The following is a 15771-nucleotide window of genomic DNA, read 5'->3' as shown; positions in this document are numbered from 1 at the left end:
CAGGCGCCCCAGAATACAGTTATCTTTAATATATTACATGACAAGCCGTATACTGAAGGCAGATTGTTGTCATTAATATAATCCACTCCTTCATGTTTTGCTTCACATAAATTTACCTAAAAGCTTCTCTTAAAGAATCTTTATTTTGCCAATATTAGTAAAGTTTTTGAAAAAAATGTGTAAACTGTGACATATATTTAGTTTTCTGTAAATACTTTGATTTTCTCCTCTATATGTTTACAACTGAAACGTGTTTTTCATATAATTATGCTGGACTCCCCAAATACAAGTATTCATTCAGTAAAGCTTTGTTGAGCTCCTCTGTGCCAAGTGCTAGGATTATAAAGATAAGAGGATATGGCTGTGTGTTTGAAAAGTTGGGAGGCTGACATAAAAAGACATAAATCCACTAAAAATAGATTGTAAGGTTTGCAAAAGCAAGGATTCTTAATTGTTTTGTTCGTTGCTATATTGCTTGTAAGTTAATTATGTGGGAGAGTCAGAAAAGCTTCACAGATGAGATGACGTTTTGAGTAAGGAGTATCAGGAGGAAAAGAAGACCAAGGATAATATGAACTCACAAAGCCATGCTGTTGTGAAAGAGCATGAAAATTTCAGGGAACAGTATAAAAATCTCTGGCAGCAGCATGTGAGAACAGAAAAGAGGAGTTGCAGTGACAGTGGTTAGTATAGTTAGTACAAGGTCACATACGCCTTGTGTGACAGACTAAGGAATTTAGGCATCAGGGAACCCAAGATTTTGAAATGATATTAATGTTCAAATTTTTTTTTTACCATCACTATTATACTGGATATTATGCAGCATTGTTTCTTTTTAGTCCTCTATTCATACATAGCAGTGTATGTAATGTCATTTGTTAGGAATCCCTAAACTGAAAGTTAAGTTAAAAACATGTTTGGAAAGTATAAACTTGATTGTTAAATTTATTTTTGAGTCTGCTAAAATCTGTTTTTAATTTTATGAACTGGCGACTCCTTAGAAGAGAGTACCAAATACAACTACAAATGTAATTTTTGAAAAGTAGTCCAGTTTTTAAGTTATCTTTAAGAACTTTATCTTTAAAGTTTTTATATTGTATGCTTAAGATTCAAATTACCACAAACTTGTTTTTTTCCCTCAGTAAACTTGTTTTTCATCCAGATTGCAAAATCATTTTTCTGTATAAATTTCTACTTAAAAATTTAAATTATGCTGTTACACTTTAATATAAATAAGAGACACTGATTTGAGTAAGCATTCTTTTCCTACCAAGATTGAATAGTAACCATGAGATTCAGTCCTTTAGATTATAAAATGTTCTAAAAATGACCTATGAGTGACTTCAAAACTTTGTTAGGGGAGAGTATGAAAGCAGAAATGATTTGTTTTTGGAATTCAGCTTCATTAAGAAGAATGGCTCAGAATTGCCTCAGAATAGCTCTAAGAAATGCCCCAAAATAGTACAAAAATTTCTTTGAACTAATGATGTTGGACTCTTTTTAGTGTTTCCATTCAATGAACTTTCCAACCCTTGGTTTTGAGAACATAGTGCTAATTTAAAGTGTCTGCTGATTTTTAATGCTATATCTTTGTAACTGCTAATAAAGAAGCATTTTCCTGCTTTACACCAAAAACTTTACATTCGAAATGTCATGTGTTCTCTGGTTTCTTTTCTTACAGCTTGCCAGTATTTGCCGTGCTGAAATGTTTTAATTTAAAATTTCCTTCCTTTGTATCTTTTAGTTTTCTCTGTTGCTGCTTTTTCTGTGACACAAGCCTTTCATTATAGTCACTCTTCTTTTTTCCTTCCCCACTTCTTTCTTTTCCTTTTTTAAAGCCATGAGAAGCCGATCCATTGGTGAATGTGCTCTGCCATCGGCCTATATACGCAGTGCTAAAAGTGCTCCTGTTCTGATCCATACTTCCAAACCCTTCTTGCCTGATATTGTTCTCACTCCCCTTTCTGATGAGCTTTCAGGTAGTGCCACCTCTGCTAATTTCTGCACCACCTTTTTCACTTTTTAATCCTGCTTTCAAATTTTGCTTAATCAAATAAACTCTTCAAAGTTAATTTCTTTGGGGGTGGTGTGGGAAATCGGGAAAATGGTTGAGAAATCAACATTTTGAGTTATTTGAATTCTAATGCTATCCTTGCAGTTCATTCTGGAAGTGCTAAGTTTAGTGCTGTGCCAATGTCCAAACTTTTGGGTTGTAAATTTTTTGTTTACCTTTGAGTGTTTTCTTCTCAGCTGGTAAAAGAAGTAGCAATGTATATTTATGTCATTATGTCTGACTAAAGATGACTTGGAAGATAACAATCAGAGCCATGACTTTTAATTTCCCATTGTTTTGACTAATGATACGGTAAATCTTGAATAATGCGTCTCCATTATCTGTAGTAATGGAAGTAAGCAAGGGGAATCAATAAATGAGAAATGTATATAATCTTAGAGTTGTTTTTGGAATAAATCTTTGTATTTATATTAGAGTATACTTGTAGATAGAATTCTAAGAACTCACTTTTAAACCATATCAAGAAATCATTCTATGAAGCCCCAATTCTTAAGGAACCTCAAAACTCGGTCATTCTTCCAGCTCTACTTCAGGTCCTGGTGCCCAGTGCTAGAACAAGGTGGTCTGTTCTTTAATAAGGTTTAATTAATATGTAATAAGATGGATAGATTCTGGGTTCAGTTCAATGAGTTTTGAGAATTCTACACACTCCTATAGGCCATCATTCCAAACAAAATATAGAACATTTCCATTACCCCTCAAATTTCCTAGTGACACTTTCAAGTCAGTATCCCTTCTCCCCACACAATCACTTTTGATTTCTATCACTGTAGCTTAGTTTTTTTTAGAAAACAATTTCATGTGAATAAAATCATATAATATCTTGTTTTTTAGAACCAAATATGTTGAATAATTACTATGCAAAATGTGATAGCTCAAACAAAACTACTTGTACATTCTTAGGTCCATTATTTTTAACTTTTTAAATGTTTATTCATTTTTGAAGAGAGAGAGTGAGAGCACAGGAGAGAGAGAGAAGTAGACACAGAGTCCGAAGCAGGCTCCAGACTGAGCTGTCCACACAGAGCCCAATGCAGGGCTTAAACTCAGGAACCAAGAAGTCATGACCTGAGCCAAAGTTGGACACTTAACTAACTGAGCCACCCAGGCACCCCTTTCTTGGGTACTTTCTTATCACTCTTTTTTGTTTTTGTTTTTTAATATTTTTATTTATTTCTAGGAGAGAGAGAGACAGCATGAGCAGGGGAGGGTCAGAGAGAGAGGGAGACACAGACTCTGAAATAGGCTCCATGCTCTGAGCTGGCAGTCAGCACAGAGCCCGACGCGGGGCTCGAACCCACGAACCGCGAGATCATGACCTAAGCGAAAGTCGGACGCTTAACCGACTAAGCCACCCAGGCGCCCCTAGACTTAGTTATTGTAAATAAAAATCTTTTTCTTTTAAGACTTAAAAGATTCAAGGAACATAGGAAGCTGCAAAAACTGATAAATAACTTGTGAATGAATTCAGCATATCCATGTTGATTGTATGAATTTACAACCATGTCCAGGAGATGTTAATAAGTATCCACTGGATTAAAGATTTATCGTGTATATCAATATATTAAAGGCCCCCAAAAGTCAGTCTTTTTAAGAGATGCATGGACACACACACACACACACGCACGCACGCACCCCTGTTTATTTCTCAAACTTCTATAAGCATGGAGAACTTTTCCAGGTACACATATTGAGGTTCTGTAGTATTATGGTTTCAGAGAGAACAAATTTTGAAGCATTGAACTAACCTTATAAATTTAAAAATTAGCTATGAAAATTGGATAGGATTATTCTTATATAAACTTATATAATAGAAATCTGAATTGTTGGATTTTTTTCATTGCCTCTGAATGTTGGAGACAAATTGAAGGCCTAAGCATTTGCTTCTAGGGTGTTAGGTGTACTGAGGCAGGTAAGGAGGTGGAACAGTGATGGAGAGAGATAGGGAAAGAAAAAAGTGGTTCAAAATGAGATTTTTTTTTTAAAAATAGTGCTAAACTTTAAAGATTGTCACAGTCTTAGATTCTCAAGCAGTTTACTTGTGTTTCCTTCCAAGGTTTTGAGTAAATTTTACTGTAGAATAGTTTAATGTACAGGGGTACCTAGGTGGCTCAGTCACTTAACCATCATCTGACTCTTAATTTCGGCTCAGGTTATGATCCCCGGGTGATGAGATGAGAACCTGTCTCAGGCTCAGTGCTGAGCATGGAACCTGCTTGATATTCTCTCTCCCTCCCATCCCCCTCCCCTCCCCTTCCTATCCTCTCCCCTCCCTTCCTCCTCCCTCTCCCTCCTTTCCTTCCCCTTCCCCCCCAACTCCCACATGCTCCTGCACTCTCTCTAAAATAAAAAAGAATACTTCATTAAAAAAAAGAAAGAATAGCTTAATGTACAGAAAGAATTAATAAGGAAAGTGAACTACATAGGGAAAAAGGTGTGTTTTTTTAAAGTTTATTTATTAGAGAGAGAGAGAGAGTTGGGAGGGGGTGCAGAAAGAGAGAATCCCAAGCAGGCTACACACCAGCAGCATGAGTCTGATGCGGGTATCAAACTCCTGAACCATGAGATCATGAGCTGAGGAGAAACCCAGTGTTGGGTTAACTGACTGAGCCACCCAGACGCCTTGAGGAAAAAAGTTTTTTGTAGTTTTATATCTCTCCCTCATATGAGCAGGCTTAATGAACTCAAAATATTTCCTGGGCACATCATTTAAGGTCAGGAGTTGAGGTTTCTATAACTGCTTCACCAAATAACAATGAAAATACTTACAGACAGTGACTCTAGTTCTTGGTTAGAAGTAGAGATCTCTGGAAAAATATTTACCTGATACTCTTGAGTACTTATGAGGGTAAAAGGAAACTCTTTAATTCCTTTTATTTTTAACACTAAGGTTTTTTAAAATGGACCATCAGTTTTCAAAGTACCCTAACTCCATCCAGCCCTTTTTTCTTCTCCAGTATTCTTGTTTAGATGTCCATTTTTCCTTCACGGATGTGTGATGCTATATGGTATAGCTTTACGTAAACTAAACTAGTTGTATAGCTGAGTATCCTTGAAGAGTTTTTCTTAAGCTATGGGGACTAGTTCAAAGGCATTTGATGTATATCATTCTCTTTATTTCTTAACAACAGACTCATGTGTAACAATTGAAATCATATTTTTTCCCAGGCATCTGCCTCAGGTTTTGATATAATATGGTGGGGGGTTGCACAAGCATTTAACAATATTTTTTTTAAAGCTCTACAAGTAATACAGGTGTCTAGGCAAGCACGCTCTCCCTGTCCTTTATTCTTACACCAAGTTACACTTTTAAGCATTTGGTAGCTTGGCTAAACAGTCTGTATTTTCCTGATAAATCGATTAGAGAGAAGCCAGAAATCTCAGTAATTGCTCTTGAGCAAATTAGGTTTTATTGCCAAAAATAATACTTTAATGAAAGAAGGAATTTAAAAAACAAGCAGGATGGAGCACCTCACTTTCTTTATACTTTTGCAACTGTTTCTTATTATTTTCTAATTCAGTAGTATGGGATTCTCACCCGGAAATTAGGTTTACAGACCTACTTTCTTCTAATGAGTTCTCAAAATTGCTAACTTGTTTGTCATACTTTTTGCTGTTAGGACTTTAGTCTGTCTAGGCCATATTACACAGGCTGCTAAAATTTAACAGTTCTTCATTATTTGAATTGAGCTCTGTTGAGCAAAATATTTTGATCTTTCTACTTCTATTTTCTGAGTATCAGGAGAAAGAAGATGGTATCTCTCATGTCCCATCTTGTTCCTAAATTCTACCTAATCAGGATAATTTTCCACCTCTACCAAACAAGTTGGCCCTTCTTTACACAATCAAGGAATTTCTTTCTTATCAATAGGTGATAGTAATCTTTTACGAATTTTCCACCTGTAATCTTCTGGTTCTAGCATAATTCTAAGTCAGATTTGTTTTGTTTTTGCTGAAATAATTTGTGTTAATTTTTTTAAAAGTACATCTCAAAAATTTGAAGCTATCTTAAAATGGCATTATATAACATGTTCATAAACAAAACAGTGTAATTTTCTTAATATAAAAAAATGTATTGGTCATTTGTCTATTTCCAAAGTTTAAGAGTAAGAGAAACAATATTAGAATGAAAGAGTAGAAGATAGATTAGTGGTTTAAATTTTAGTGGTCTAAAATTAAAATTAATTTTTTGAAGTTGATTTGTTGCTTGTATTTGTGTGTGTGTGTGTCTATGAATTAAAATTTCTTTATTAATTTCTCTGAGCAAAAGGATTATCAGATTCAGGTATCAGAAAGAGCCGTCCTGATTTAATGACTAGGAAAACAAAGATGATAACAACTGTTAGAATCTATAAAAGTTCAGCAAAGTTGACAAATACAAGGATAACTTAGAAAAATCACTAGCATTTCCTTACACCATCAATGACCAAAATATAAACAATTAGATAACACTCATAGTTGCAACAAAACATCAGCATAAACAGTTTTTCCATTTGATTTTGTGATATAGATACTGCTTCGAATTACCTATAAAATGAACCTCCAATCTTAAAAAAGATATTTTTTATTAGACTCTGTTAGTAATAAAGTTGGAAACCTAGGTGCTCTGTAGTTCTTACTTTGGAAGTACATTTCCATGTTGCCCAAATAGGCAAAAACATTATTTTTTCTTAAATAGTTTATTGTGAAGTTTGTTTCCATATAACACCCAGTGCTCATCCCAACAAGTGCCCTCCCCTCAAAAACAGTTTTTAATGACATAAAGGACAATGTTGTTTACTTTAGGTAAATCCAGAAAAAAACATAGTTTTACAATGGCGTGAATTTCTATGTAAACTAATATAAATTATTTTATGAATTCAGGAAAATAAAAAAAAAACCTTAGCTTTAAAATGGCATGAATTTCTATGTAAAATAATATAAATTATTTTATGAATTCAGGAAAATCCAGGAAAAAAATTAGCTTTAAAATGGCATGAATTTCTGTGTAAACTAATATGAATTATTTTATGAATTCAGGAGTTTTAAAAATATTATGGATAGTGTTTATGCTTGATCGAGAATAGAATTTAACTTTGGGTAAAAAGGATCTGGCACTTGTTTCGGTACCATGTTTTCTAAAATTAATAAAAATTTCTAGTGGTATGTTAGTGTTATAACTTAAGACATTTTTATCACTGAGGAACTAACTAGCTTGTATATTTTGCTAATTAGCAGGTATAAGAGACATGCTCTCCTTCTCTCATTGTTAGTATACTAAGCCTACACTATGTGAAAGGAGCTATTTCAAGCAATGGGGATATTATGATGTTAATACAAACAAAATCTTGGAAGAAGAAACATAATTCTAGTGGAAAGAAATACTTTTTACACTTTGCAAGCTAATATTACAGTTTTATTTTTTTACAGCTTATTCAAAATACAAAGAAAACTTTTCATTGAAATAGAACATTCAGAAAAATAAACGTTTTAAAATGTTTAATTATTCTTGAGAGACAGAGACAGAGACCGAGTGTGAGCAGGGGAGGGGCAGAGGAGGGAGACACAGAATCCAAAGCAGTCACCAGGCTCTGAGCTGTCAGCACAGAGCCTGACACGGCTTGAACTCAAAAACCACGAGATTGTGACCTGAGCTGAAATCGGACACTTAACCAGTTGAGGCACCTTTGAGCCTCCAGAAAAACAAACTATTTAATCCGGAAATAATTTCCCAACACTTTCATACTAAACATTATTAAGAAAATCCAAAGATAAACCTGGGCATTTCTAATACTTTGTAGGCTCTGAGGGAAGCATTTTATACATGTTCAAAAGGTTTTTTTGATTTGTTAAAAAATGTTTTTCTTGTTTTGTTCATTTAATGGTTACTAATACTTTAGTATTAGATTAAAATAATTTAGAGACTGCTGTTTTTCAAGGTAAAATATAAGCAGCATAATTGTTTATTTATTTATTTTAAATTTAATTTATTGTTGAAATGGCTGCCATACAACACCCAGTGCATAATTGTTTTGAAGAGCATTTTTGTTTAAACTTGATGCCACTTTTATTTTCAGCAAATCTTTCCAAAGTTTGTTAGTTGTTTTCTTTTGTATGATTTACTAATATTTATGTTTCACTAGGTTTTGGTTTCTAAGATTCTTATCTTTATACAGATAAATAATTGTGCTGCTTTGTAATTTCTTAATACATTAATTTTAGCCAACATAAAATTAATGAATTATTTCATGAATATATGGCATATGTTATTCAGGATATTTAGAATGTGGACTAATTTTTGCCTTCAAATCCCAGCTCTCCACTTACTAGTTGTGTAGCCTCAGGCAAGCACTTAAATAGTTTCTTCATCTATAAAATGGGGATAACATCTACTTCCCAGTGTTGTTGTGAGGATTAAGTGAGTTAATATATGTAAGATGCTTGTACATACCTGGAATGTAGAAGAGACTATATGGGGGGCGACTGGGTGGCTCAGTCGGTTAAGCGTCCGACTTTGGCTCAGGTCATGATCTCACAGTTTGTGGGTTCAAGCCCCACATGGCACTCTGTGCTGACAGCTGACAGCTTCAGATTCTGTATCTCCCTCTCTCTCTGACCCTCCCCTGCTCACGCTGTCTCTCTCTCCCTCTCTCAGAAATAAATAAAACATTTAAAAAAATTCTTTTAAAAAGAAAAGACTCTATGGTTTAGCTATCATTTAGTATTTTTCTCTGTAACAGAACACAGGTATACAGGCATTTCTTTAAATTTAACTCGTGTTAGAATCAATTATGCTTAATTTATTTGCTGACATTGATTTCCTGTCAACAACTATTTTGTTTTTTGATGTTATGCAATCAGTATTCTTATATGCCCATGTAAGAACTATATTTAAAAACTTAAATATTGGTTTTGGTTTAAATTTAAATTCTCTAACAGTACATCATTGATAAAAAAGATTTTCTTTTTTTTTTTTTTAAACCTCTTGCCCTCTTAAACTTGCATAAGAATTTTAGATATTCATATGTGATTTAAAAAAAAGTTTAGGAAAACACAGGCTGAAATAATGGCTAAATTTGCTATGCAAGGTAAGGACTGGGTTGGAGAAGAATTTCTTAAAAAGAGAACTTCACAGTAATCTTTACTGGCTTGTATAGAATAGAAAAATTATGAAATACCAGTAAAGGAACTTAAAATTTAAAACTAATATTCTACCGTTTTTCTGAGGTTCACGTATTTGCTAGAATTAAAACATTGGAATTCAAAAAGGTTGTAAGATTTTAATTGTGAATTGGAGCTGATAAAATAACTATAAAATTTTAAAGAATTTTTTATAGAAAATTAAGGTAGTCTTTATCCTTTGCTAAGTCCTATTAGGATATTTTGTGGAAAGGAACTTGGAGTGCATGTTAAATATAACTCTAGGCAGAGGTTCTTATGATCTATTATGGGAGGTAAAATAAAACCAAAATACTTACATTCGTTGAAAACACAAATAAGCATTATTATCTTCTGCCATAATAAATAATGGCTATAAATGCATAAATGTTTGGTTTGTGAGGAAATATTTCCCTTTTTTCATTTAAAAGAATCACTAAATGGCATGTATGTATGAAGAAGAAATCCATTGTCATTTTAAGAATATTATATTTCCCTCAGCTTGATGATAAAATAAAATCTCTCTTAACTTCTGGAGGTATTGTGTGTTTGACTTCTGCTTGGAATCTAAATGTATATCTTCAGGAATATAGTGGAATCTTTTCATAATACAAACTTATCTTGATCTGAATCTGTATAAAATAACTTGTTTTGGACTTTGTACAAAGAGGTCGATATGGATAAAATAGCAGAAGGACCAGCTTTTTTTTTTTTTTTTTAAGTTTACTTATTTAGAGAGAGAGAGAGAAAGCATGAGTGGGTTAGTTGCAGACGGATAGGGGATGAGGGAATCCCAAGTAGCCTCCGCACTGTCAGCGCAGAGCCTGACATGGGCCTCAATCTCATCAACCATCCAGTCATGACTTGAGCTGAAATCAAGAGGCGGACGCTTAACTGACTGAGCCACCGAGGCACCCCCAGCCTCCTTTTATTCATAGCATGGATCCCAAGAATATTTTAAATTACTATCCCCATTTTATAAATGAGAACACTGGTCTCAAGAATCTAGAGTAATAAAACCCAAGTTCTAGACCCAGCACAATCAGTAAATTAGCGTGTGATCTTAGATAAGTCACTGTTTTGCTCTGGATCTAAATCTTCTCATTCTCAGTTATGGTTCTGTTACTTTTAACCTTTGCGTTACAAGCCTAATGAGTAACAACATCTGACTTTTTGACTCTTTGTCCTTTTTACATAATATTTTGCTGGCTTGCAGAAAAGTTTTTTAGTTATTTCTTGGTAATGTAAAGGCCAAAGTGGATTTCTAGACACTTTTTTAATTCTAAAATTTCTAATTTGCGTATATCTGTACAGTTTAATAGTATTTCATCTTGTGATACTCACTTTCATAAATATTTGTGAGGATTTACCATATACTTAGCAGTGAAAACAATGCCGTAACATGGAACAGTAATCTTGCTTCTCATACTTTATGGCTTCACCTCTTTGGGCTTCAATTTCTTCAGTAAGACAGTTATATCAGATAATCTGTAATGTCTATTTTGACTCTAAAATCCGTGATTCTTAGAGTTGTAAGAAGACCTAGATACAGTTTTTAAGGTTTAATGCTTATTTAATGAAAAGGGCTAATGATAGGCAAAGAAGGTTTCTTCCTAGTAGATTGAGTGGTGTTTGTAAGAATGAAAAAATACAACTAATTTTTTATTTTTTTTTTTTATTTTTTTTTTAAATAAACTTTTATTATTTTTTTTTTAATTTTTAATGTTTTATTTATTTCTAGGAGAGAGAGAGAGAGAGACAACGTGAGCAGGGGAGGGTCAGAGAGAGAGGGAGACACAGACTCTGAAACAGGCTCCAGGCTCCGAGCTGGCAGTCAGCACAGAGCCCGACGCGGGGCTCGAACCCACGAACCGCGAGATCATGACCTAAGCGAAAGTCGGATGCTTAACCGACTAAGCCACCCAGGCGCCCCCAACTAATTTTTTAACAGTGTGTTTTATTTGATAGAAATGAATAGACTTTAATGCTATAAAAGAAAAAAAGCAAAACACCTCAGTAGAACAGATAGTTTCCTAACAAAGAGAACTTATGGAAGAGGGTGGAGATTTCCATTTGTCATATGTGATCAAACAGGTAGGCTAGATTTGAAGAAAAGATAATGCCTCTTGCCTAGCAAGGAAGATATGAGAATTTATGAGACCCTATAAAATTCTGCAGTGGGATACTTAGATCACTTTCTTTGTTAAGAGTTACTTTTTCCTGCTTAGGAAAAATTGAATAGTAGGTTTAAATTGCTTTATGTATTGGCACAGCTCTATCTTTAACTGCACTTCCAAATGTTTCATCACCTCATTGTTACTATGCATGTTAACATTTTAAAATATATTCTGATAGTTTTCTAATTCATTGACACTACATGCTATATTGGCTTGTGCCCATCATTATTTAAAAACAGATTTCTACTTTTAATATATTTTATTTCGTTGAGCTTACAAAAATATTCAATTTTTAAATTTTAAGCATATGCTTATGGTATGGTTGAAATTAATACTGTATTTTTCATGTTCGTATAGTTGCTGCTGTTCATAATTTTTCTTTTTTACAGATATTGATGATGCTCAGATACTTCCCCGTCCAACTAGAGTCAGACATTTTTCACAAAGTGAAGACACTGGAAATGAAGTTTTTGGTGCTTTGAATGAGGAACAGCCATTGCCTCGAAGTAGCAGCACTTCTGACATCTTGGAACCATTCACTGTTGAACGAGCCAAAGGTGCAGTTCCTGTCATTGACAGTTCATCCCGTCATGCGCCAAGCTTGCAGAGTTCCACAGAGGCTTCTTCAATAACTAGATCCACTGAAAGCCACATCACTGATACTCATAGTAGAGAGTCTTCTCTGGAAGTTGGTGATAGCATATATGATCATCTTTGTCACTTAATAGATCCAGTAGAACTTGCAGATTCAGCTTTTGAACAAATCCAGTACATTGACCTTGAAGGAGATGACGATCTTCTTTCCTCCCTGAAAGAATATTTTAAGGAAAACCAGGAAAATCATAGTAGAAATGAGTTAGGTAAAGATGTAGCTTCTCAGGAAGTGATTGTTGCAGTAAATAGGGATGAACAGTCATCCTTAGATAAGTTAGAATACATAGACCAGGAAAGTACATCAGAAAATATCACCTCTTTTGTTGGGACTCCTGAAAACATTCAGTTTCAAAAAGAACCAAACTCAGCTGTCTTCATGAGTAGTATTGCACCTAACCAGTTAGACAGTTTTATGAGAACAAAAACTTATGAAAAAGCTAAGGAACTAAACAGTGATAAACAGTCATCAGAACCTAGTTCGTGTGGCCCTTGTGATAAAGAAACGAGGAAACACCTGTATAGACAGACAGCCACAGAATTAGATGCCTGTGTAGATATAACACTAGCTGAAAAGGTTAAGGGTGTGCAAATCAGTGAAAAAATCACTGTCCCACATGTTATGCATGCCAAGAAAACTACACTAAAAACACCTCTTAACCATAGACTGCCTCATGTCACAAACACTAGCAAGCTCTCTCCAACTAAAAGAAGCTTGTCTGAAACAGTAACTCCTAGAGCCAAAATCATGAAAATTACTACTAAAAAAAGAAATACTGTTCATGTTACTTTTAGACCATCTACTGAGTCAGTTCAGTTTTATAATCCTCTGGAAAACAAAGAGGCGCCTTGGAAGATGAGACTGCGGAAGCTTGGTGGTTTTAGTAGTAGCAGTAGTACTAGCAGCAGTAGCAGCACCAGCAACCCCCATACCAGCTCCAATAGCTTTACAGAGATAGTAAAACCTGGTGTGTACAGGCCTCTAGATACAGTTGGTACAGCATCAGTAAGTAGCAGAACAGTTAAGGAATCTGCAGAGATTCCCACCACTCTATTACAAAAAGAAGGAACTGCAAGTAGTCAGTCAGGTAGTCGTAGTACTCCTAGGTCATCAAGTCATGAGGCAGGACTACAGCAGGGCTCCCTGGGTGGCGTTTATAAAACTGTTGTACATGCTCTTTCGAAGCCGAAGGCAAATGTTTCCCCACAGAGGCAGAACAGAATGCCACCAGAGGCTCCACTGAGGGATCTGTACAGTCATGTAATGGGCTATTTTGGAAGGAAAGCTGCAGGTGAGCACTAACAGTGTGCAGAGCGCAAAAGGAGAAAGACAGCACCAGTTTGGCTTAATGCAACTGAAGCAAGCTCTAAGCAATCAAAAAGCTTTGGGATGGTCACTGCTTTCTCTCTGTTTGGTTATGCATGCGCCTTTTCCCAGCTGTATTTTTCCCAGCATAAAATGTTTATTTAAATTACTAATTTCCCTTGTAAGGCATTTAGTTAAACCTCTTTGCTGCTGAACAAGATAGGAAAGAGGAAGATAATAGGAAAATTTTAATGACCTTTCAGAGGCTATCTATCTAAATCAAATATTTTTCTGAGTATGTAGTACATGAGACATGAAATTAAGTTTACTAAGTAGTTGGAATACTTTCTTCCCTGGCCCCCTATAGTTTATATGTAAAAGGGCACCAGCTATAGGTGATTGAGTTCATTTATTTTTATTGCTGATCACGCTTGGTTTTATCTTTCTTCTTGGAAGAATATTATTTTGATATTTTATAACATAATGAAAATCAAGGTCCTATAACCAGCACTAACGTTTTTAGTTATCATTGAAGGAGAAATTATTTCTTAAATTTCAAAGTGGATTTAGTTACCTTTCATTTAAGCTATTTCAAAACAAGCTGCAGGATTTTTAGTTTTGCATTCATTTGTATAGAATGCAAGTCCTTAAAGCACTTACCAGTACTTTTCTTTTTTCTGAGATTTTAGATGTGCATAAAGGTTTCATGATAGCCAATCATGATTTAAATATGGAACCTCTATGGACAGATTACAGAAAGCAAGATTATGGTAACTCTCTTCTCTTATCTTGATTCAAATTTAAAATAACTTTACAAATATAGAAAATTAACTTTCAGCAGTAAGGTAGGTTTTGATTTTGTTTGTTTAACATGGTTTTGTTAGCATGATTAACAGAATGCTGTATAATGCATCTTGCATTGAGCCATTAATGCCACTTGAGGGCAGTATTTGACAGCTTAGCAAAGCCTGGCCAGTAATATAAAGATCATGGTATTTCACAATGAACTCTTGACCAGTGTATTTTCTTAACCTGAAATGCTTTTTAGTTTTACTAGGAATATAAGCAATGCCGATTTTCTTTTAATTGCAGAGAAATTAACTTTTCAACAGCATAATGTGAAATAAATAAATATCATTTTTCTATAAGTTTGTTTTCCAAGTTTAAAACTTTCTTGTTAATTTAGTCATTAAAAAACTCAAAATCACTTTTGTGGGTTTTTTTGGTATAGAAAAACCTTTGTGAAAATCTCTTTTTTCTTAAAACAATAAAATTAGATTTTGTAGTAAATTGAAATGATATTATGTCACAATTATAGATTATCTAAACTTAAATGCATTTCTATCCTACTGAGATGTGCATAGATTCAATGGATAGATTTCTTGCAAATACTCCTTGGGGAAGAATGGAATTCTAAATTATTAAGGCCCTAAGTAGAAGCATAGAGCAGGAAGAAAGATAAATATACCAGTGTCTTTATAGGCAGTATTAACCTAACTCCACCTAGTGCTTATCTATCAGCTTTCTTGCTGTTTAAGGTCATACTGAAGATTGACTAACATCTGCTTAGTTAAATAAAGTAAATATCAATTTACTAATTCTTAAAATTAAATCTAAAAGGAGAGAAATTATTCATAAATGCATGTTTGGCAAATAATTGATATGGCATAGGTAATTTGCTTTGGGTTATTTTTGTTTGTTTCAAATTTAGGAAATGCAGTTAAGTCTTTTCTCACTATATATAGTTATTTATTTATTTTTAGTCAATAAAGAGGACATGAGCCCAAAACTGCCCCCTCTTAATAGTGATATTGGCAGCAGCAGTGCTAATGTTCCTGATCTGATGGATGAGTTTATAGCAGAACGACTTCGAAGTGGTAATGCCTCAGTAAGTGTTGTTTTATTTTATTTATTTGGTTTTAGCGAGGAGAGTAGAAAAATAAAGGACATATACTTTTGTGTGTGTGTAAATTTTCATTCAAAACAACCTTCCTCTAAAATTTAACCCTTTTTTTAAATTGATTTATTTAAATCCAAGTTAGTTAACATAATAGTATAGTATTGGTCACAGGAGTAGAATGTGGCGATTCACTTACATAGAACCCCCAGTGCTCATCACTGGTGCCCTCCTTAAGGCCCATCACCTATTTACACCCACTCCTCTCCAGCAACCATCAGTTTTTTCTCTAGTCCCTTATAGTTTGCCTCCCTCTCTGTATTTATTTATTTATTTATTTATTTATTTTCTTAAATAGTTTATTGTCAAGTTGGTTTCCATATAACACCCAGTGCTCATCCCAGCAAGTGCCCTCCTCCATGCCCATCACCCCCCTTCCCCTCTCCCCTACCTCTATCTGCCCTCAGTTTCTTCTCAGCATTTGAGAGTCTCTCATAGTTTGCTTCCCTCCTTCTCCCCAACTATTTTT

At 34.4% G+C, this 15771-nt stretch overlaps 1 protein-coding gene across 8 annotated transcripts in view; it reads left to right on the top strand.

The window, feature by feature from the left end:
- The window catches only part of RALGAPA1 (Ral GTPase activating protein catalytic subunit alpha 1), a 259277-nt gene that overhangs the window by 101140 nt on the left and 142366 nt on the right, over positions 1-15771 (top strand). For 4 of the 8 annotated variants that reach the window (XM_039256998.1, XM_039256999.1, XM_039257001.1 and 1 more), the window contains exons 17-18: positions 11778-13331; positions 15109-15233. In XM_039256998.1, the coding sequence (XP_039112929.1) occupies positions 11778-13331; positions 15109-15233 (1679 nt within the window). Of the gene's footprint in view, positions 1-1838; positions 1980-11777; positions 13332-15108; positions 15234-15771 lie in introns of all 8 variants that reach the window. The other 4 variants (XM_039257004.1, XM_039257003.1, XM_039257006.1 and 1 more) reach the window with 3 other exon arrangements.

The sequence above is a fragment of the Hyaena hyaena genome, unplaced genomic scaffold, assembly GCF_003009895.1.
Source record: "Hyaena hyaena isolate Hyena2069 unplaced genomic scaffold, ASM300989v1 scaffold_599, whole genome shotgun sequence".
In the NCBI taxonomy this organism is placed as follows: Eukaryota; Metazoa; Chordata; class Mammalia; order Carnivora; family Hyaenidae; genus Hyaena; species Hyaena hyaena.
Note: the sequence above shows the minus strand (reverse complement) of the source record. Positions and strands in the feature narration are given on the sequence as shown.